The 22,306-nt window shown below is 33.5% G+C and overlaps 1 protein-coding gene across 1 annotated transcript in view; it reads right to left on the minus strand.

The window, feature by feature from the left end:
• Positions 1–1,516: 1,516 nt before the first annotated feature.
• Positions 1,517–22,306, minus strand: part of LOC106457073 (tyrosine-protein phosphatase non-receptor type 23-like) — a 69,477-nt gene continuing 48,687 nt past the window's right edge. Inside the window, exons 17-26 of the mRNA XM_022382891.1 lie at positions 19,189–21,344; positions 16,652–16,849; positions 10,152–10,248; positions 9,444–9,508; positions 8,951–9,079; positions 8,593–8,724; positions 7,443–7,495; positions 5,273–5,374; positions 4,378–4,577; positions 1,517–4,120 (exon numbers count right to left, since the gene is read on the minus strand). Coding sequence (XP_022238599.1) covers positions 3,471–4,120; positions 4,378–4,577; positions 5,273–5,374; positions 7,443–7,495; positions 8,593–8,724; positions 8,951–9,079; positions 9,444–9,508; positions 10,152–10,248; positions 16,652–16,849; positions 19,189–21,344 — 3,782 coding nt within the window. The 3' untranslated portion in view covers positions 1,517–3,470. The remainder of the gene's footprint in view (positions 4,121–4,377; positions 4,578–5,272; positions 5,375–7,442; positions 7,496–8,592; positions 8,725–8,950; positions 9,080–9,443; positions 9,509–10,151; positions 10,249–16,651; positions 16,850–19,188; positions 21,345–22,306) is intronic.

Consider the following 22,306-nt stretch of genomic DNA (forward strand, 5'->3'; position numbering starts at 1 on the left):
GATTTTTTTATATTCTTTTGAATTTAAATTTGGTTTTAAGTTCAATAATTTAGCATAATTTTATATATAGTTCATAATAATAATAATATGATTCAGTATTTAGAATTGTAAGCTTGTGTGATTTGTACGCAATACTACTAGTACCAGTACCACATAAGAATTTTATATTTTTCCTTCTTACAATCTTTGCTTTGTAGTAAGACCCACACTTCTGGTTTTATTGCATTAGAATTAAAACAGACTAACTGATATATGTGTGTGTGTATATATATATATAGTTTATTCTGATATTTTGCAAATGGTTCAAACTCAGTGTACAAGTGACAACAATAAAGCCCATATGTTGGTTGTGAAACAGGCTAATTACATTCATCTCAGTAATACAGGGAAGCAATGAAGAGCTTAAGTTTCGCATTCCAACATGGATCTTGCCTATAATGAGAGGAATGTGACCAGGACTAATCTTTTAAGTGCTGTAAAGTAATTTTCTTTGTAATTTATGGTGTCTGTATTGTTTGGTAATCTCTTCTAACAGGATGTATCAAGTAACAAGGGGTCAGGCTCAGGCGGTGTTTATTGAAACCACCTGTACTATAAACTGTTACATACATTCGTTAGTAGTGGCAATTAGTTTTGGCTCTATTCTGAAACAACATACACAGACATATGTTGAAATAAACTTGTTTGAAAGTTCATAGAAATGATATTCAAGTACCGAAAAGCTTTCTTACTATCATATCTACAGTAACGTTCAAATGTGCCCACGCTCAGTTGAATGAGAGTGACCACCAACAGGGGTGAGATAGTTTACGGAAAACGTACAAAGTTCACGCTGCTGACCCCACAGTTTATTTGGCACAATAAACAAAAGTACGACTGCAATGAAACATAAACATAAATTTGAAATAAAAATATTTTTATGAAACAAAATTAAAATGTTTTTATGTACAAATATAAACATGAAATCCTTGTTAAAAATAAAAATACTCATTTATTGTTTAGGTTTATTTACAATATTATTTTTGGGTCTGTATATTACTTGAAACCATAAGAAGAGTATGTGATTATTAAAAAAATTAGAAATAGATAAAATTTGCATTTTATGGAGGATACAATTTTGGGGGGATTTCAAAATAATGTACTAAAACAAAAAGTAATAAGTTCAATTCTGGAACAAATATAAATTACATTAGGAAATGGTATTTATAAGAAATGATTACGATATTTAATATCTTGGAAAAGAACAAAGTTATTTAACAGTTAAACAACAAACCATACCAACAGTGTACCTGAACGAAGTTATTTAACAGTTAAACAACAAACCATACCAACAGTGTACCCGAAGAGCGAAGTTATTTAACAGTTAAACAACAAACTATACCAACAGTGTACCCGAAGAGCGAAGTTATTTAACAGTTAAACAACAAACCATACCAACAGTGTACCCGAAGAATGTATAGGTGCAACAAAAAATTATCTTGAGCTCAATTCTTCCACACACATTCAAAGAACAATTTTTTTTGAAAAGTTTTATTGGTTGAGTACATCAGGTTATTAAATATATATCTTCAAAATTAACTTGCGATCACATATTTCTAGCAGATTATTTACTGATCTTCAAGTTTAGTTTAATGTTTAATTACCAACAACATGAATCCGTTTCGTTAAGCTTCAAGGGACTGTTTGCGAAATAACATATGTAAAGTCGAGAGACAGTGTCAAATAATCACTGCCAATTGAACTGCTATGCTTCAGATTTTCCTTTCTATTGGAAACGTCTTATAACCTAAGTCTTCAGAATTTAAATAATAAAAACACTAGCTTACCTAGTACTTACTTACCAATACAAAATACACATACACTTATAATCGAGCAATTGGAAGCAACGTAACAGTACTTCTTGGAATGTTTGTGTAAGGGAACGGCTAAGTTTCTGTTTGTTTCGTACCCAGCATAATCTTTATCATCATATACATTAGATTTCATATCAGAGTAAACAATATAAAGAAAGTAATTCACTATTTAAATATTTTATCTTTGTAATGCTATACCAACGATTTTAATTATATAAGTTTAACCCAACTGGGAAAAAAAAAACCTCAGTCATGTTATACTTAACTGAAGCTGTTGCATCTCACATGTTTACTGTTTTTATCAACGAGCAATAAAAACAAACAGTGCTTGAAAAGCTAAGAACAAAAGTAAGTTTCCAAATTACCTGTCTTCTAGGTTATGTGTTATACTTGCTTACACTAGGCATGAAAGTTTTTTTTTCCTTCTAACGTGCATGGTAGTATCAATTTATCATGCTTAAAACCTTCTTGACTTTTTAAAATTATCTTCCCTAATAAACGTTTGCGGTATTATGTATTATATTTCTAGAATACAAATCATAAAAACAAATACCACAATTCACTAGCATGTATTAAGTTGTGCAAAAATGTTATTTCGAATGCAGAAAATACAAAACAGCTATCTTATTACCACATACAATTAACAAAACCTTTTTCATAATCATTACTCATGTTTTTGAACATTATTTTAATATTAAAAAATTACAAACACCATCTAAGTCAATGGAAAGAGATTACTCTTGTTTATTGCTCAAATTATATGAACAAAAGAAAAATCAAACTCACAAAGATAGCAAACTATTCCATAAATCTGAATCTTGAGCATTAACCAGATATAAAACTAACTAGTAAATCTGTTTATCTTTCAATATGTTAATCAGAAAAATGCAATTATTCAATACTTTTGAACTTAAAAATAATAATAATTTGTTTTGTTTATAAAAGCTTTAGCAAAAATTTGGTCGAATTTTACTTTAAGTGGTGGAATATTAAAATAACCAATAATAAAAATTTCCAAGCATCTTCACACCACAAGCTTTCTGATTATCTTTATTTGCTAATATTATAAATAGTGCGTAATATTTACTAAAAGATGCAACACTTCAATGTCTATACAAGTAATTCAATACATTAACAATTTGTTTTTAAACTAGAACTGTAAAAATATTAAAGATCAAAAAATCTTACCATATAAGAATTACAATAATGTAAATAATGATCACTTTTTTATCTTTTGAAAGGGAAGCTATTCAGAAACTACATTTAACCTTTATAACCAAAATATTCTTACACATTGTACAACTAAAAGTTTTTTTTTGGTTCTTTCTGAGCATAAAAAAAATGTATATTACTGTAAAACATTACATTTATAGAACTTAATATTTTAAAAGAAAAAAAAAAACAAAAAGACATTTGAACAAAGTAAAAGCTTCATTGTGTGTGTGTGGTTACATCAAGCTAGTTTTCCGACTGTTTTGACATCAATCTTAAACACTATGTCCAATAAATCTTGAACAGAAAAACTCCATACCAGATTACACAAAGGAATTCATACATATAATATACAAATTTTACAGGCCTATTATAAGGAATGAAACAAATATGGTTCTTCAAACACTACTTTTTATCTTTTTTTAGTGACCACAGAGGATCCAGCTGACTAAAAGGATCTGATGGATCAGCTGTCTGAGAAGACAAGGATCCACTTGGATTCAAAAAACTATCTTTAGTGATCTTCTGCTTACTTGGTGATGCTACAACTGGGTCTAAACTGAAACGTGCAGGATCAAGTAGGCTTGTTAATGGTGATGGTTGAGTGTTTTCTCCTTCAGATGGTTCTGTGGGTGGCTTCTCCTCAGAAGCCTTTGAAACATTACCATCACTTGAGAAGGCACCCGATCTTGGGTCTCCTATTTCAACTTTTGGCTGTTCCAATAAACCTGTCTGACCAGTTGAATCCAAAATATTCTCACCAGGTGTCTCTTCAATCTGACCTGTAGAGCTTGAAACAACTTCTTCAAACTGTTCTTGGTTCTGAGAAGGCTCCTCAATTTTTGAATCATGTTCCTCAGATTTATCAATTTTAGATGGTTCCTCAACCTTAGAATCATACTCCTGAACTTCCAGCTTAGCCATATCAGACTGCAGTTTAGAAAGTCCACCCCCTCCAAGTATGAAATCTTCTGAAGGATGACGAGTATGGGTTCGCCCTGAACCTGCACATTGTAGTTTATCTTGAAATTTTCCTTTATTTGTCAGTATTCCACCTATATTCATTATAACATTATCAATTCAATTGCATACATTCATACAGAATCTCGATAATGGAAAATAAAGCAATAACATAAAGATGAAAATTTGATCCAGAACTACTAAACTGAAAATGAAGCAATTATCTGAATGTAGTTTCATTTTACTTTAAGAAGAGAATCTTGTATTTAGTTGATAATGTTCCATTGTACCTCTATGCTTTAACAATTATACTTGCACTAAAACTTGTAAAATTTATTCATATATTACTTACGCTTCATAAGGAGGTCCTGAGCATGGTACAGAACTGTTTCGTAACAGAACTTTAGCTGTTCCTTCTCCTGTAACAGGTACTTCCGCTGCTGATTCATGATGGACGCTACTTTCACAATATCCAGAGGTCCATGGCCAGCAGCCATTTCACGGACTGCTGCAAACACCAGACAGAAGACACCACTTCGTCCGATCCCACCACTACAGAAATTACCCAAATTCTTTACTCGGGATGATAAATTCAAGCATCAACAAAATTTTTCAAGGAACTGTAGGTTATGAATAAACATTTTATAAAATGTAGAATGTAATATATCTTTATAAAGCACTGGCAAAATTAATTTCAGATTACACATACACAAATTTACTGAAAAACAAAACTGTAAACCTGCAAAATAGAAAAATTAATTAATGTTATGCTGGCATTAGTAGACTTTCTGAAGTATTTGGTCTGTCCAATGCAACAAGTGCAAGATTAAAATAAATTCAAGGCTAAATTACATCCTTTTGGGTTTGATATATAAACTAGCCTAAGTAAAGCAATACCATTAATATGTAGACAACTGTTACAAAATAAATACAATCAATATGATGACCGAAATTCAGACCTTTGCAGTTCATATATTGTCATAAATTTATTATACAAACAATTTTTTAAATATAAAATCAATGTCATGATTATCTAATTTTAAACCACATAAATGTTAAAAGTTTAGTTAAAAGCTAAAAATATTTTATTAACAAATACAGTAATTTTAACTTACAAGTAAACTTTTCTGTTTTTCAAATATACAAAAATATACTTTAGTTGTTTACAACAAAATCTTTAATTTCATCATAAGCTCAAACAAACACATCAGCTACAAAACAACAGCACAGAGACCAAGTTTTCTCACCTGCAGTGCACAATTACGGGTTTTGCCAAGCTGCGTTGTTGCTGATAATAACTGTGAACCTCATTCACAAACTGCAGTAACTGAGGATTGCTAGGCATTCCACTGTCAGTAATAAAGCAAGTAATTTATGAACTAAATGTAACTACAGTAACTAAATCTCTCAATTAAAAAAAATGTCCACAAAAATAAGAAAGTAAGATGTGTTATAGCATCAGCAAACAAATATTCTAGAACATTGTAATGAAGGAAATATTGCTATTACCAAAAGAAAGAAATATGACTGAAGTTATTTGGGGATCTCAATGTAGACTGAAATACTCATTACGTATAAGTGCAACAATGAAAAACCATCAAATGTTGTTTTTCTCTCGATACGTTTCAATTTTACTTCATTGACTAAGTGGGACTTAAAGCATACTGCTTAGAATAATTAAAGAACGATTTGAATTTGTAACATTAGAAAAACAACAATGCAAAAACACCACCATAAAATAATATCAATCACCTCCTCATTCAATCTTACACAAATCAAGTATCTGATCATCAAGTCATGTGATCTGAATTGCATATAATTGGTCATTGTGTCTATGCTTATAAATGAAGATTTGGCAGATGAGAATTTACTTCTCTACAATTCATGACATTTCGCTTCTATATGAAACATGGTTACCACAAATAAGAACGGCAGCCTGGCACCAATATAATGTCCAGAATTATCTCTGCCACTCTTCCAAAAGAGCTGTTTATTGTCTGGAGTCACTTCACAGAATGTGATTTATCTTTGAAGTGTATCCCATGCATTTCTATGAGATTAAAGTTCAATGGGCATCAAGCCCACTCCATTTGGTCAATCTATACTTCTTTAAGGAATGTAATCAAACACCTTAATATGGCAGGGTGAGTGTTATCAACTACACTGAAGATGAGGACAACTGCATCTGCATACAGTAGCTCAGGAGGGTCACAAGATGTAGTCCCTATCAAGTATGATATAAACAATACCATTCTGCAGGATGTAGTTTGGTTAACTTACCAGAACTTACTACTACTCATGTAATTCTTCCACCACCACTATACAAGTCATATTTCTGTACAAAACTGGAGTGAATTTAACTTTGAATTCTCTCAAAACAAACATGTTATCTGGCATAACCTCTCTGTAAAAAGGATTACTGCTGTACACATTTTAAGTCCACTGAACATGCTCATGGAAATGGTAGAGGCAAGCTGTTTTGTATCTTGTCAGGAAGAGAATGAATCTCTCTGGGAACCTGGCATATAGGTTAACCTTGTGAAATTTTTCTAACCATCTATACTCTGACACTGCATCCAGTTGCAACTGTGAACATCTGATTCCTCTCGGAGTTTATATCCAAATCAACTGATTGTGTGAGCCAGAATTTACAGATTGTGTCATGGATGATAGTTTGTTTTTGTCCAGGTGTTTGAATAACCATACCAATTGGTTTGAAAGCAGTTCATATTCTGCTAACATCACTTGGAGTCAGTTTGCAACAGCTTGCTACAATTTACTGACTTTCATTTGTCTGATAGCTCTCTGCACAAGTAATAAATCTAAATGTCTTCTCTCAGGTCTATGAACAATAGTTCATGAACAATTTGGAGTACTTTGAACTTCATGAATTGCTTCAAAATGAAAACTGAATTAAGGCTCTATGAGAAAACTATAAATAGACTGAATGGTTATTAAGTTGCATTTCAAATTACATGACTAATCAGCAGATACCTGACTGTCATAATAATGAACTGAAGGGAATGATCAATTATTTTGTAATGGTCATTTTACCTTTTCATAGCCATAATAGTACAGGTTCTGATAATTTTTTGTTTTTTGAGCAGTGTATTATGAGTAATGATTGCTCTAGTAATATTTCACATAAAACCAGTGACAAATTTCATAGATGTACAAGATGACTAAATTGAATTTACATTAAATCATGAAACAGTTGTTGAAACAAACAATTTCACAACAAAAGTAAAAACTGAAACACGGGGGCTCTAATACCACTTTTATGGATACCCCCTAGTGATGATACAAGAATGAAGTGACTACATCAAGCAATAGGTAGGTTAAAATGATAAAATAAATAAATCCAACTTGTATGTATTTCCTTGGTGCTTTTTAACATAAAACTGTAGTTTGACTAACCTTGGTAGCCAAGTTGTATAATGCATGTGGATGATCACACGTGATATCTTGGTCTGCAAAAGAATAGAAAAAACATAGATCAAATTTAGCCCCCCACCAAAAATTAGATATTCAAGCTGTTTCAAAAAGTACAGTACTTACAAACAACCTTTGATTGAATGAAAGCAAAACTAAATTCCAACTGGTACTATAATAAAACAAATTTAAGTGGATCTTGGTGAAGCCATTCATCATTAGCAGTTAACAATACATGATTCAAATTAATTTAGTTACAATAGTAAAAAGCAATATACCAATCAATTAAAATCATGATAAATTATTAACAAAATCTGTGATTATACTGCTTTGGTTCACTACCAACCTTCTTATATGTTCGGTATGATTTTAAATCCATTTCATGAGATTAGGCAGCTTAAATACTTTTAAGAAAGACCTACATCCATATAACAGGCCACCAATATGAAACAACCATTCTATAAATATTTAGAAGTTTACAAACAATGAATGATATTTAAATGTACTAATCACTACTTAACAACATTTGATGAAAATAACAAGAGTAATAAAAGAGTATTATTTTCATTACTCACACACCAACAGAAGACATCAACTGATACTAAAAACTATTAATAAGAGTACTCGGAAACTTTCAACACGGCATTAACAATAACAAAAATACCAGCAACAATTATGCTTGAAGTCTTCATGAATGGTGAACACCAAAAATCAGTTAACTACTACATTTATTTTCCTAGTTGGGAATTAAAAACCTAGTTACTATAGCTGGAATTAGTTGTTTTTTTTGTTTTTTTCTCGCATGGTAAACTTTTGTTGTAATATTTGTGTCTATTTTTGATTTGCTTACCAGAACATAGATAAAGCTGATAATTTGTATTGTTAAGAACACAGTTTAAATTATGGTTTATTCACTAGAGTGATAGTAGTATTGGTGATAACTCTCAATGATGTGGTTTTTATTTTAGCTTACTAACCCACGTGTGAACAACATTACTAGGTGTAACTGAAAAAGCAAACACTTCATTTATTAATTTGAATGTTGGTAACCCTTTGACTATTAATAATGAGGTATATATATCTAAGCAATGTTGGTAATGATTTATGAATTTTATATATACTGTGGCTCACTTACCTGAACATGGGTAATATTGATAACTCGTTCAACGTGCAACTGTTTCTCTTTACAACTTTGTAAGTTGATAGTTACAGGTCCATGTTTGATAGACTGACCTCGTTCGGTAGGCCAGTACAGGGGAGGATTTAGCTGTAACCATGGAAACATATTTAAACCATACAGCTTGTATAATCATCAATAATATACCAAAGCAATGTCTTGATTAATCAAGATTAAAAACATTAGAAACTTGCATAATACTATCACTGAAATGTCTAACAAAATAACAACAAAGCCTAAATTTAATAACCACATGATATACTATATATAAATAATGCTTGAAACAAATACAAAATAAATTAGTCCCTGTTCTAACCTCTTGGTTACTTTGTAGGCAGATCACAACTTCAGCCTGCTGTTCCCATACCATAGTCCAGAAGTCCCCATATGCAGTGGAGAGAGGAGACTGTGTGACAATAAACTTTGGACTCATGGGAGTTATGTCCTGAAAGATAAACACATGTAGTTGTCTCCATATCTAAATAATTATTTTACATGTTTAGTAATTTAATAAGTTGATTACACAGAGCAGTTCACTTAGAATACTAATGCCTGCAAGCAACCATGTATAAACCATTACAATACTATGATGGTTTCAGATTTGTTATGGTTATGTTTCATTCACTAGACAATACTGGGTAAAATTAACGGTACATTAGTTGTTAATCTATTAGTGCACATAAAACACATTCACACACAAACACTTGAATATTTTAAACTTCTATTAAATGCAAGACATTTTAAAATAAACAGGTTATTTCGTTGTACGTTCTTGTTGAAAAATATTAAATATTGAGTGCTTTACTTACCAATACATAAGAAGCATTGATATAGTCATTTCGTAAGGATGTAAGTTGTACACGATTTTTGTCATCTAAATTAAACATAAAAACAACAATTATAAATCAAGTCTCTATAATTATGTTAACAGTGTCAGAAAATGGTTTTGGTTCCTACACAATTGTTAACTTATGACTGTATCAAACAAGATGTAAAATATAAACCAATAATAATCTTTAAACTATGGAATAAGTCAACTATAAATTAAAAACTTGCTTACAGGGAATGTATACACCATTTCAGGAATGGCGAAAGAAGAATTAATGTGATTACATAAAAGTCATGAAGGTCTTTTAAACAGTTTTTAGACTACTGACATTACCTTAAAATGTTTAACACCTCTGCTTGTTCAAATGCTTGATAATGAGAAACAAAGTAAAACACTAAAAAACAAAGCAATAAATCTATATACACTACTCCAAAGAAAGGTGTTATATCTGCTATACTAACCTGTACATTTGTAGAAGTAAATTACCTTTCTAGATTTTATTCTAACGACAAGTTTACTGTTTTACTTATCTGAGCAGTGGGGGATGAGAATTAAAGTTTGCAGATGATATTTAAAAATAGATCATATATTACATTAATCTGAACTGACAGAAAAGTGAGTTTATCTTTTTAGTTTCTTTTCTAATGACTGTTACCATACGTAACTACAAAAAACTCTGAAAACTTACAAGGCATGATATCAGGATATCTATTCTTCATAGGATAACATCGAGCAACAGAGATAGAACACTTTTGTGGATCACGCTCTTGGCTATTTTCTAAATCCTATTAAATTTAGATACAAACATAATCATCACATAACAATGTCTTCATTAAACATATTTCATACCTTACATATCACCTATAATCAATTTAGAGGTCTTGAGGTTATATTAATTTGAAAAGATTTCTTACTTGTGCATGTTTATTATACACAAACATTAGAAACATGACTTTATGCACTGAAAGCAGACACGTAACCTAGCAGTTTTAGTTGATAAAACAGTACTTAGAAAATCAGGTTGATGCATCTTCAGAAACTCATTATTAATTTACACTTAAATATAAATGTCATTTCCTATGCAGGTGAGATCCTTCTTTATTCTAATATAAAGGATCCACTGTTTTGACACCAATATGACATACATACTTTATAAAGCATAGAGCAGAATCTGATTTACACTATGATACCACAGAACACAGCTATAAACATTATCCAAGACACAAAACAGAATTATTATTACAAAATATTACAGCATTACAAACTGAAAAACTGGGACAGCCCAGCCCTTTCCCCCAATTTTAAAATGGTCCTTGTACTTTTTCTTGGCAGTGTGGTGTTTGATTTGCCATGAAGTGCTGTTGAAAACAGCTTTGTAAATATTGCACTCACTTGCCTTTAAAAAAAAAAAGGAAAGTTTGCTTTCAAAGTATCTTAAAAAAATATGCTTTCTATTCAGCATTTTCACATTATGATAGATTAAACATTTGCAATAATAAAAATATCTTAGAGAACAGTCCCTGACATTTAACCTTACATCATACACTCACCAACTACTATGTGTTTACTACAGTTCTGCTAACTAAAATACTAGCCTAGACTTGGGTTTCTCACCCAGGACAGATGAAACTTTCAACAGAGTTTGGCAGCAGGAGAGTATGCATTACAACAACATGCAAGTCAAGTAGGCCTGCTGAATTTGTTAATAAAAGTGAGTAACGGTTTAATGTCTTTATCATAAAACCAGAATATTTTGTGCAACCCAAGAACTTTTCTCGGGACATTGGGACAAACTACCAAAAAATGGGATGGTCCTGGCAAAACCAGGACATCCATTCATCTCAAGGCAGATCAGAATCATATTTGCAGAGCTCTATACCAAGACAACTTATAATTATATTTATAGATGGGCAATTAGTGGAATTTGCTAAATGATTGATTGTTTGGCTCATTAACTGATCACATTTAACTAATGGATTGTTTGTAAATAAAACAGTTAAAATTTGGAATAATTTAAAAGAGTAATAATTGGAAAGACCGATTTCAATTAGTTGACTATTTTTTTCAGCTATAACACAAATTGATTAAACTGAACAACCTTGAAAATAATAAGATCATAATGGCAATATTTCAATTACTATGATAGCTGAAATAATCAAAAACAGTAAAACTGAAAACGCTAATTCCATTGATAAATTATTTTACATGATAATTGATGAATCGATCTTCATGAGCTCATAAGTAATCCAATATATCAATTAATCACCTAGTAGTAGTCACATTACACAAAGGCAGGTTAAAATCACATTTACAGAACATCATAGAAAGATAGACGAGAATCATATTCACAGAACATTGCACCAAGACAGATGAGAATTATATTCATAGAACATTATATCAAGACATGCGAGAATCATATTTACAGAACACTACACCAAAGCAGGTTGGAATCCCATTAAAGGAACATTATAAATAACACAGATCAGAATCACATTATAAAATGCTATACCAAAACAGTTCAGAATCACATTATACCAAGATAGGTCAGGATCACGTTTACAGAACATTATACCAAGATAGGTCAGGATCACGTTTACAGAACATTTTACCAAGATACGTCAGGATCACATTTACAGAACATTATACCAAGATACGTCAGGATCACATTTACAGAACATTATACCAAGATACGTCAGGATCACATTTACAGAACATTATACCAAGATACGTCAGGATCACATTTACAGAACATTATACCAAGATACGTCAGGATCACATTTACAGAACATTATACCAAGATACGTCAGGATCACATTTACAGAACATTATACCAAGATACGTCAGGATCACATTTACAGAACATTATACCAAGATACGTCAGGATCACATTTACAGAACATTATACCAAGATACGTCAGGATCACATTTACATAACATTACACCAAAACAGATCAGAATTCTCTTACAGAATATTATACCAAGGCAGGTCATAATTCCATAACAGAACATTATACTAAGAAAGATGAGAATCAACAGAACATTACTCCATGTCAGAAAACATGTACAGAATATTATGCCAAAACAGAATCACAAAATACATTATACTAAAACATGTCTCACACAATATATTATACCACAAAAGATACAAATTATATTTACCAAAGACTAAACCAAGACATGTCAGAATCATACTGATGACATATGATACCAAAACATGTCATCTCACATTCTAAACATTGTTAAAAGCATGTTTCAGTAATCTCATGAAATGAAACATCAAGTGATTTAAGAAGTTAATGTTAACATTTTTGTATTTCACCAAGAGCTGTTACCTTGCATGCTCTGCTACGTAATTTCCTGAACATGTCACAAGCCTTGATAAAAGCTACCACCCCAACACATCAGTGCTTGTTGAGCTAGCCTATGATGTAACCATGATTAGACAATATCTCTTTCCATCAATAGAAGGACAACACTTCCTCCATGAACAGTAATCTCCATAAGCACTAGCATTGGAACAAAAGCTTATTCTTGACAAGGCAAAGGAAATGCACTGAAAGTAGGAAGGAAAGGTGGGAGGTATCTATCTGAAATAATATTTTTCTTTACTGGAAAAATGTAACTTCAGAAACATTATTCACCTCCCCGCACAAAAAAAAAGCAAGAATCCTACAATGCAGAGAAAGAAATTACAAAGATGAGCTCCCTTTTGAAAAGAACATTAAAAAGGGAAGGCCCATGGAGTGCGACACCAACAAGGTGCGAGATAGTTGCCTAGGTGGCAGAGCTAGGAGGGAGACTGCATCCATCTCAAACAGGGAATACTTTTGCCCTATGTTATTGTGGTATTTGTTGTTAGGAGAGGGAACAGAGCAAATGAAAATGTCATAAGAATCTTCTGCATGGTTGTCACTAAAGTGGGCTGAAAGTGGTACTGATCAACAGGCCATTACCTTACAGGCAGAAAGTGGATGTGAGTGTGTTAGTTGTTCTGTATAGCAGAAACAGTTGTGGGAGATGTTCATCACAATAATTAAATGTAGGGAGAAACATCCCATACTTGTGTTCTGAAGCAAACCCAAGACTCACTTAGCTGGACAATCAACAGAAATGGTTTGGTTCATAACGTAGTGGGGTGTTCTGTACTACACTATCAAGTAACACTTCAGACCTACTTCCCAAATGGTCACTCAATCTAGTACAAATGTGACCTAATGAGGAACTCTTTATATCGATTTCCCCAGGGTCTAGGGAAGCAAGTGTTCTTCTGTATGCCACTAGAAGAAATGGGGAAGAAGGATTTTGGGTAGGGGAGAATATCAAAGAGGTGCTTGGACCATCTCATCAGAAACAATTATCTGGAATTAGGTCTCACACTCAGAGACAGTGCAATGGATTACCATAATTAAAGATAGCAGACGTATGCCAGGCGTGAGGGCAGGCACAGATTTGGTGCTATCATTCTTGTTTTGTTTTTTTTACAAATGCAGAAAAGCCTAGAAGATAAAATACACACACAATGCCAATTCTATCTCAACAGTGGACAATGAGAAGGAGTGAATGGGCTAACAATTTCCATACTCCTCCACTCAATGCAGATTGTGGGAAAAAGTATTACCTGTAAGGCAACAATGGCCACTTGGTGGGTTGGATCATCTCCAAATGATATAAATGTAAATATTTATATTTAAAAGGTGGCTGTAAAACCTGTAAAAAAAAAAAAAGAAAAAGAAAGAAAGAAGACAATAAACAACTTACCATTAGAGTGCCACTGTTAAGCATGAAGAATGGTCACTGGAGTGAGGCAAAACCCGTGATGGGTGAAACCATATTGTGATGTAAGTAATGTGACACTGATGATGAGATCACATACAGGTGACAAAAACGTCAAGGGGCAAGAGAAGCTGTGAGATGACAAACGTGACGAAAGGAGACAAGATAAATGAGAAAAAGGTCATCACCCATAAAAGAATAAAGTAGCTGAATGGGATGTATAAATCAAACAAGCAAAGTGAAAGGAAATAATATACTAGAGGAAGAGGAATATCATGACAAAAATAGATGTTGGCAAGCCCCCCTGAAAAGGGGCAGTACAAGTAAGATGACCAACTGTACAGAACAAAGGAGACTATTTGGGTTAAAATGATTGTACAGGAAAGAAAAGGGGAAAAGAGATGAAAGGAGAAAACATTCAATCACCCTCCCAAGCAATCCATGTTTCAATGAGTAGTCAGAAAGAATTTCAATCTGAACTTGAAGTAAATAGTGCTGGAGGTGACCAAGACAAAAGTTAGTGACATCTTCCACAAGCGAGAAGGGGAAGAAATGTGGCTGGAGCATAAAGAAAGAGGTTGAACCACTTCATACACAGAGCTTCCTCTACAAAAGCTGTGAAGTCTGGGACTAGAGACTAAAAAAGTTGAAGTGAGGAGTAGGGGGGAGTTGGAAAGGCAGAGATACTAGGAATCCCATAGTGAGAGCAAATCCACTGGAAAAAACAGAGGACACAGAGACCACTCTGTGGAAATGGTCCAGGTCTAGGCAAGATAGTCGATCCACCACCAGGGTCTGAGCTTCTGAGACATTATAGAACAACTATAGAATATGATGACAGTGGTACAAAAGGAGAAAATCCAGAGCCAGGAAAATAGAGGTACTGGGAGCAAGTGCTGCCTTGTCAGGGGATGGATGAAATAACAGAGGAGGTGTTTGAATTTTTAATGATAAGACCAGACAGACAAGACAGAGTATGATGGCAAGCCTGCACAGCAGTCATGATCTAAATTATGTACAGATAAACATTTCCTTTGAAGAACAGTTTCTGGAAATGGACCAAGCACCCATAACTGCACCCCACGCGAACAGAGGCAGTAGCATAAAAGTTGTCATCCAGCACAGAACAACTTAATGTACCACCTGTGCTGTGCTCACCATGGATATGAGAACCTACATATATAAGTGGAATGCACCCCCACTGATGTACTACAGAGCCCTGAAGGGCTTCCAACAGATGCGTGTGAGGGTAAGGTGAAGGGATAGTGATGTCCAGGGTTGTGTGCGATCAAGAGACCCACCACGATTGCAAGAGAGGAAAAGAAGACAGTTAATTTCTGGATATACCAGCATGGGCAGGCCAGAAACAACTGAAGGGGATATGTATGGGCACATCTAAGAGGAACAAGAGAGATCACCTAAAAGAAAAATTCTCTCATGCAGTAAAGGAAAGAGACATGAAAGCCTTAGTATCAAAAGCTCTGTATCTCATATACAAAGAAATAGGATAAGCCTGTGACACATACAAAGTGAGAAAGACCTCTTAGTGAACAAGATATACGATAGGGGTTGAGAATAATTTCAGAGATGTGAACCAGCCACCCTTAACAAGATGACTCTAGAAAGAGAAAGGAGTCACAATGGAGGAAGTTGTGTTGAAAGGTGCAAGTACAGGCCAAATGTCCACAGAATAGCAGAAAAATGGGCCTCTAGAATGTAATCACTGAGCAAAAGCCCACCAAAATACAAAGAACATCACAGAATCAACGTTTTTTTATTTTGTTTAGTATTAAAACAAGCTTGGTACGTCTATGGTGCATAGGCCTAATGATGACCACGAAGAGTACAAAACAAAACCCATATATTGAGATTAAAAACAAGAACAGTAAACAGGACATATGTCCCAAAAGTACAAAATTTAAGTAAACAAAAGACAAACTGAAGATAATGAAGTGCCTAAGAAAAAATTAGTTTTTGTTCAGATTCTAGTGCTCATGAGACTCTCTGTGCATGAAGAATGTGTCACCCTCATATTTGTGGATGACTATAGTCTAATGATGATTACACCATAAGCTGGTGCAGAACACGTTGACATAAAACAAGGTTAGAAGTTTTGTCCAAGGCTTGTTGCTTGTTTTAAAGAGAAGTGAGTAATGTTTTTGAAGCATATTTTCATATTAATCAGTTTTGTACTAGTTCTGATGAAGAAGTAATGACAAAACATAGGTTGAAATAAGAAAGCTTTTTACATTACATAGAGAGGGATGGTTGTTTTTCTAGCTTTACTGACAAGACATAATCACATTACTCCAAGGCAGATCAAAACTATATTTACAGAACATTATACCAAGATCAGTGAGAATCACATTACAGAACAACATAAAAACATGAAAAATGTTATTAAAAGGAACGAACTTTCCACTTTTGGTCCAACGGAGAAGTACCATTCAGATTTTTGCGAGTCAATCCTTCTACATACTTCTCAAACTTCTCAACCTCAGTAATGAATCTGTCTAAGACAACTGGGTCTGAGAGTGGATCTTTTCCTAGGTGAAGCTGCTTTTCCTGTTCCATCTGTTGTTTCTTCAGTTTCAACTCTTCAACTGATATAACCTAAAACAATATGATATTTTCTAAACGTCATTATTTTCACTTTGTGATTTACTTTCACAAAGATAACTCTTCACATCTTATTTTAACACAACTTTTCATACCATGTGCATGAAAATATCAACAGACTACTATTATAAAGTGGTAATGCTTATAATAGATTAGTTGTATATAATTTATACAACATATTACACACATGAAAATAACAGATTCTAAAATTCTAAAGTAGTAATGTTTATAGTTGATTAGCTGTATATAATTTATTCAATATGTTACATGCTTGAAAATATCAACAGATTGTACTATTCTACAATAGTAATGTTTATAATGGATTAGTTATATATACTTTATTCAACATATTACACTTCCAAAAAAAAAAACAACTAAGCACACTCTAGAAAAAATGATTTTATTCAAACTCAACATTTCATCTTACACCTTTCCTAAGGGTTACACATATAAACTGATAACTGAAAAGAACATGCACAACAATTAAAACCAACTTAACAATGATAATATTGTTTTATCACATGCACATTAAAAAGAATTAGAATCACTAAGCAACAGAAAGCTATAAACCAAAAAAGTAATTAATTACAAACACTAAGAAGTATTTCTGTTTATTTTTAAGTTTATAACATTGAAACAGGAGACATTCTTTGAACTTAAGATCAAGGAAACTTTTATAACATTAATAACTTACATCCTACTTTTAAATTTACTGTTTTTTGCACACTGGGAATTATTTCAGGGCCTTAACATTCCTTGATACCATGGTTTCTGTTGAAAATTATCAACTTGTTACTAAAATGTACCAAAAACCATATTTTAAATCATTGATTTCACATTTCAAATATCACCATCCACCTAACACTAAACAGGGTATAATCATTTGACAACTTAAAAGAACTGAAAGAATCTGCAATAGAAAAACAACCACAAAGTTGGAGTTAATAAAACTTACTTGTTGTAATTTTTTACTGTGATAACTATATTTTGTCAATGAACCCCTCCTTAAGTGTTTATGCAAAGCTATCAACAAATTTGAATTAAATATCTGTATTGTACTTTTTCATTTGGCTTTCAATAAGAAAAATGACTGTAAAGCAAAAAATTGTGTTGCTAGAAACAATGGACTAGATAACTCTTGTACTGTTAAAAATGTAATATATGAAGTGACATGCACTGAAGTGTGATAAGTATACTGGTGAAGTCAGTCATCAAGTACATGACTGTTTTAAGGAACACATCCATGTCACCATGAATCTTGATTCTAAAGAGGCCAAAAATTGTACAGTAGATTAAACAGCATTTAACATTAAGCTCTCAGCAATATGTAATAGTTTCCTTGATTGTAAATTTAAACTCTCTACTGTTTCAATCTTATAAACATAAAATAAACAGAAATAATTCTTGTCCTTTTAATTAATATTTTGTTTTATTTTTTGTTCAATAGCTCGCAATTTTCTGTCACTTAGTCATTCTAATTCTTTTTAATATGCATGTGACAACACATGACATTACTGTTGCTAAGTCAGGTTTAAACTGTTGTGCATGTTTGTTTTGGTTATTTGTTTTTTTAAGTGTGATTAGTCATTTTTTTGTAAACATGGTTTCAATCCTCTAGTCTGCTCTACAAAAGTTAAAAACTGATAAATTATTTTTCAATGTATGGTGAACCAATTTTCAATATGCATTGTAATTTGATGTAATGGTTTATATTTTCGTAAATATATTTAGACAATACTTCATAATACTATTACTCAGTTTATTACAGAAATGCAAGTATTTATTTTAAAAGCCTCTCCATCTTTCATCATTAGGATACACATTTGGTTTACTCAGAAAGCTAGCTGACATATACCTAAAAAAAATTAGTATCTTACAAGGTTATATACATCTATAATTTTAATATAGACAGTTTAAGAAAAAGCAAATCTTATCAACTACTCTTAATAAAACAGCTTTCACTGCTTTATGATAAACAATAATCATCTACATATGGAATACAGACCACTACAAAAATGTCTAAAATAAAAAGTATCTGTTTTTTGAACAAGTAAATTGTGGTATTTATACAAAGGAAATATAGTATTAATTGTGGAATAAGAACAAAGGACTACGCTTGAAACATATTTCACTAACATAATTATAGCTTCAGAAGAATGTAAAAGACTGATCACTACTTTTAAATAAGTAGTATCACAGTTCCATAAATATTATTTTATCATCTTGATAGAAAATTGGATTGATTTCTTAAAAAATAATTTCCTTAAAATTCCTCATGTTATAACATTAGCCTATGTTATTATTCATCTTTATCACAACTGAAGTCTACTTACTTCCGGTTGAAGAACAGGTTGCTGCTCTTTGTTCAATGTTCCAGTTTCTGGGGTGCTGGAAAGCAAGTCCTCCCGGTCACTGATGCTGTCAATTGACTGCCTAGAGTGAGCAGGACTACAAGGAACAGGAAAAGGTGCTGTAGTTTTAGAAGGTGTGTCCAAAGGAGTTCTATTACTCAACATTTTTCCAGTTTCTTCATGAATCTCTTGTTTCACTGGAGACTGTGGGGTGCTTGCAGGCAATGGTTGCAGTGGGGATCCTAAACTATCTGGATGAGGCTGAGCAGAGACTTCCTGTTGGACATTAGGCTGCTGAATGGATGTTGTCTGGTGTTGAGGATGTTGCTGAGAGACAAGTGAAGGAACAGAGCTCACTTGCTGCCCTTGCATTTGGTACTGCTGGTAGTATGGATACTGATAATAAGGATCCTGCAACTGTGCTGACAGAGTTCCTCCTGGAACATTAGAATATTGGTAGGCTTGTGAGTAGCCAGTAGTTAGTTGTTGGGCTGAAGGTGCCACAGAAATTGCTCCTTGGGATTGTTGTGGGATAGGATGTGGTACATTCTGGGTTCCAACAGAGTAAGGCAGAAATTGTCCATGACCATATGCAGGCTGAAGTTGACTAGCTATAGTAGGCTGAGGATGTTGGTAGTGTGACTGTAAGCTCTGATTGGAGGAATCACTTGCAGGCTGTGAATAAGGGTAATGTTTTGGTAAAGTTTGAGTAGATGCAGAACCAGCAAGGGATTGTGAATACTGGTACTGGGTTGTTACATTTGGGGTAAAAGATACATTTGAAGGCTGAGAATACTGGTACTGGATAGGTAAGGACTGAGTAGATGAAATACCCGCAGGTTGACTGGGCTTGTAGTGGGTTGGTAAATGCTGGGTGGATGAAACACCAGAAGGTTGGGGATAATGATATTGGGTTGGTAATGGTTGGGTTGATGGAACACCAGATGGTTGAACAGGCTGGTACTGAGTTGGTAAGGGTTGGGTAGATGAAACACCAGAGGGTTGGTACTGACTTGGTAGGGGTTGAGTAGATGAGATAGAGGGTTGAGGATACTGATACTGAGTTGGGAAGGTTTGAGTGGATGAAGCACCTGAAAATTGAGGTTGCTGATATTGTGTATGTATTCTAGCAGATGGTTGATATGCTGGTTGTAAAGGCTGTAAGGAGGGTCCACTTGTAGGTTGAGACTTATGGTGTTGTGGGTATGTGGTACCAGACGATTGAGGAAGTTGATAACAATCTTGAAAAGTCTGAGTGGATGATACACCAGCAAGTTGAGATTGCTGGTATTGTGTATGTATTCCACCAGATGGCTGAGGAGGTTGGTACTGACTTGGTAGATGTTGACTGGATGAACCACTAGAAAATTGGGATTGCTGGTATTGCGGGTGTATGTCCTTGGATGACTGGGGAGGTCTGTATGGGATGTTTACTGTCTGTGTTGTGGGTATATCACCTGAAGAAGGAACTGAAAACATGGTCCCATGTTGGGGCTGCTGAAGCTTTGAGTAATTCTCATAATGGGTAAGCTGGGACTTGTTCATGTTTTCTCTTGCAGATCTAGTGCTAGGTGTTGAAGCTTGAACATCATAATGATGCAAGCCTTGAAGATAAGGATGTCCAACCTGTTGACCATGTTGTGAGAGCACTGAAGCAGGTTGCTGAGGAATTTGTTGAGACTGTGGATAAACATTCTGAGAAGCTTGTTTGTAATAATCGTAGCTATAGACTGATGTGTAACTAGAGGTAACACACATGCCTGTGGTAGTGGTTTGTTCAGACCCAACAGGAGCTGGCCTATCTTCCATAGTCACTGAAGATTTAGATACTTCCAAGGCATTTGGTTGTGACCCTAAAGGAAGCTTCCCCACTTCTTGTACTGATTTTTGAGAAGGTCTCTTAAGAACTTCTGGAGGCATTACACCACGAGAAGGGTCCAAGCTTGGAGGTACTTGGCTTGTAATTACACCAACCTGAGGCTGTGTCCCAACAGAAGGCACAATGGAACTTCCAGGACCCTGGTTGCCTACAGAAGTACCTACAGGTGGTAGAGAGTGGCCTGTCATGTAAGGCAGGAAATCTTTCAGTTTTGGACCTGTTACAGGAGCAATTGGACTACCATAACCTCCTGATCTACCTGTTAAAAAGAAATACTAATCAAATCACCAAATAATTTCTACCATTATACATTCATCATTCTTTTCTTTATGAAATCATCAATTATTCTTTAAAAAAATATTTCAATTAAACTCAATCGTGAATCATGGATGCATAACAGTTAACAATTAATAAAATTTAAGTGTGAAATAAGGAAATGCTTTTAACTCTCTCGCTATGAGCTCGGTTGATTCAACCTAGATCTCGACCCCATATTGACCTTTAGAATTTCCATACAGTAACTTTTAGTATGTTTTGTGTATCTTCACAGAATTTTGCAAGCATTACAAGTCTTTTGTAGACAAAAAATCAGAATTTTGAATAAAGTATTATTACTAAAAAATTTCTCCATGAATATATATAGAGTAAAACTGTTGACTGCTCCGAGTGCAAAGTGATCTTCATATTAATTGATGACCACCAGCTCCTAACTTTCTAAGTAGCCAATGCAAGTCTTGTTATATTTCATTCCAACAATAAAACTAGTGGATGAAACTGTTCGAAACTTCATAAAAACTTTCATAAATGCATGTAGTTTAACTTAAGAAACATAAAGCCTGTTACTTTTGATAAATTTAGTTTTTTGCATTATGATCAAGGTACACTGTTGGTATGGTTTGTTGTTTAACTGTTAAATAACTTCGCTCTTCGGGTACACTGTTGGTATGGTTTGTTGTTTAACTGTTAAATAACTTCGTTCAGGTACACTGTTGGTATGGTTTGTTGTTTAAGTGTCACATAACTTTGTTCAGGTACACTGTTAGTTTGTTGTTTAACTGTTAAATAACTTTGTTCTTCGGGTACACTGTTGGTATGGTTTGTTGTTTAACTGTTAAATAACTTCGCTCTTCGGGTACACTGTTGGTATGGTTTGTTGTTTAACTGTTAAATAACTTCGTTCAGCGGGTACACTGTTGGTATGGTGTGTTATTTAACTGTTAA

Source organism: Limulus polyphemus, unplaced genomic scaffold (genome assembly GCF_000517525.1).
Source record: "Limulus polyphemus unplaced genomic scaffold, Limulus_polyphemus-2.1.2 Scaffold289, whole genome shotgun sequence".
NCBI classification, from domain to species: Eukaryota; Metazoa; Arthropoda; class Merostomata; order Xiphosura; family Limulidae; genus Limulus; species Limulus polyphemus.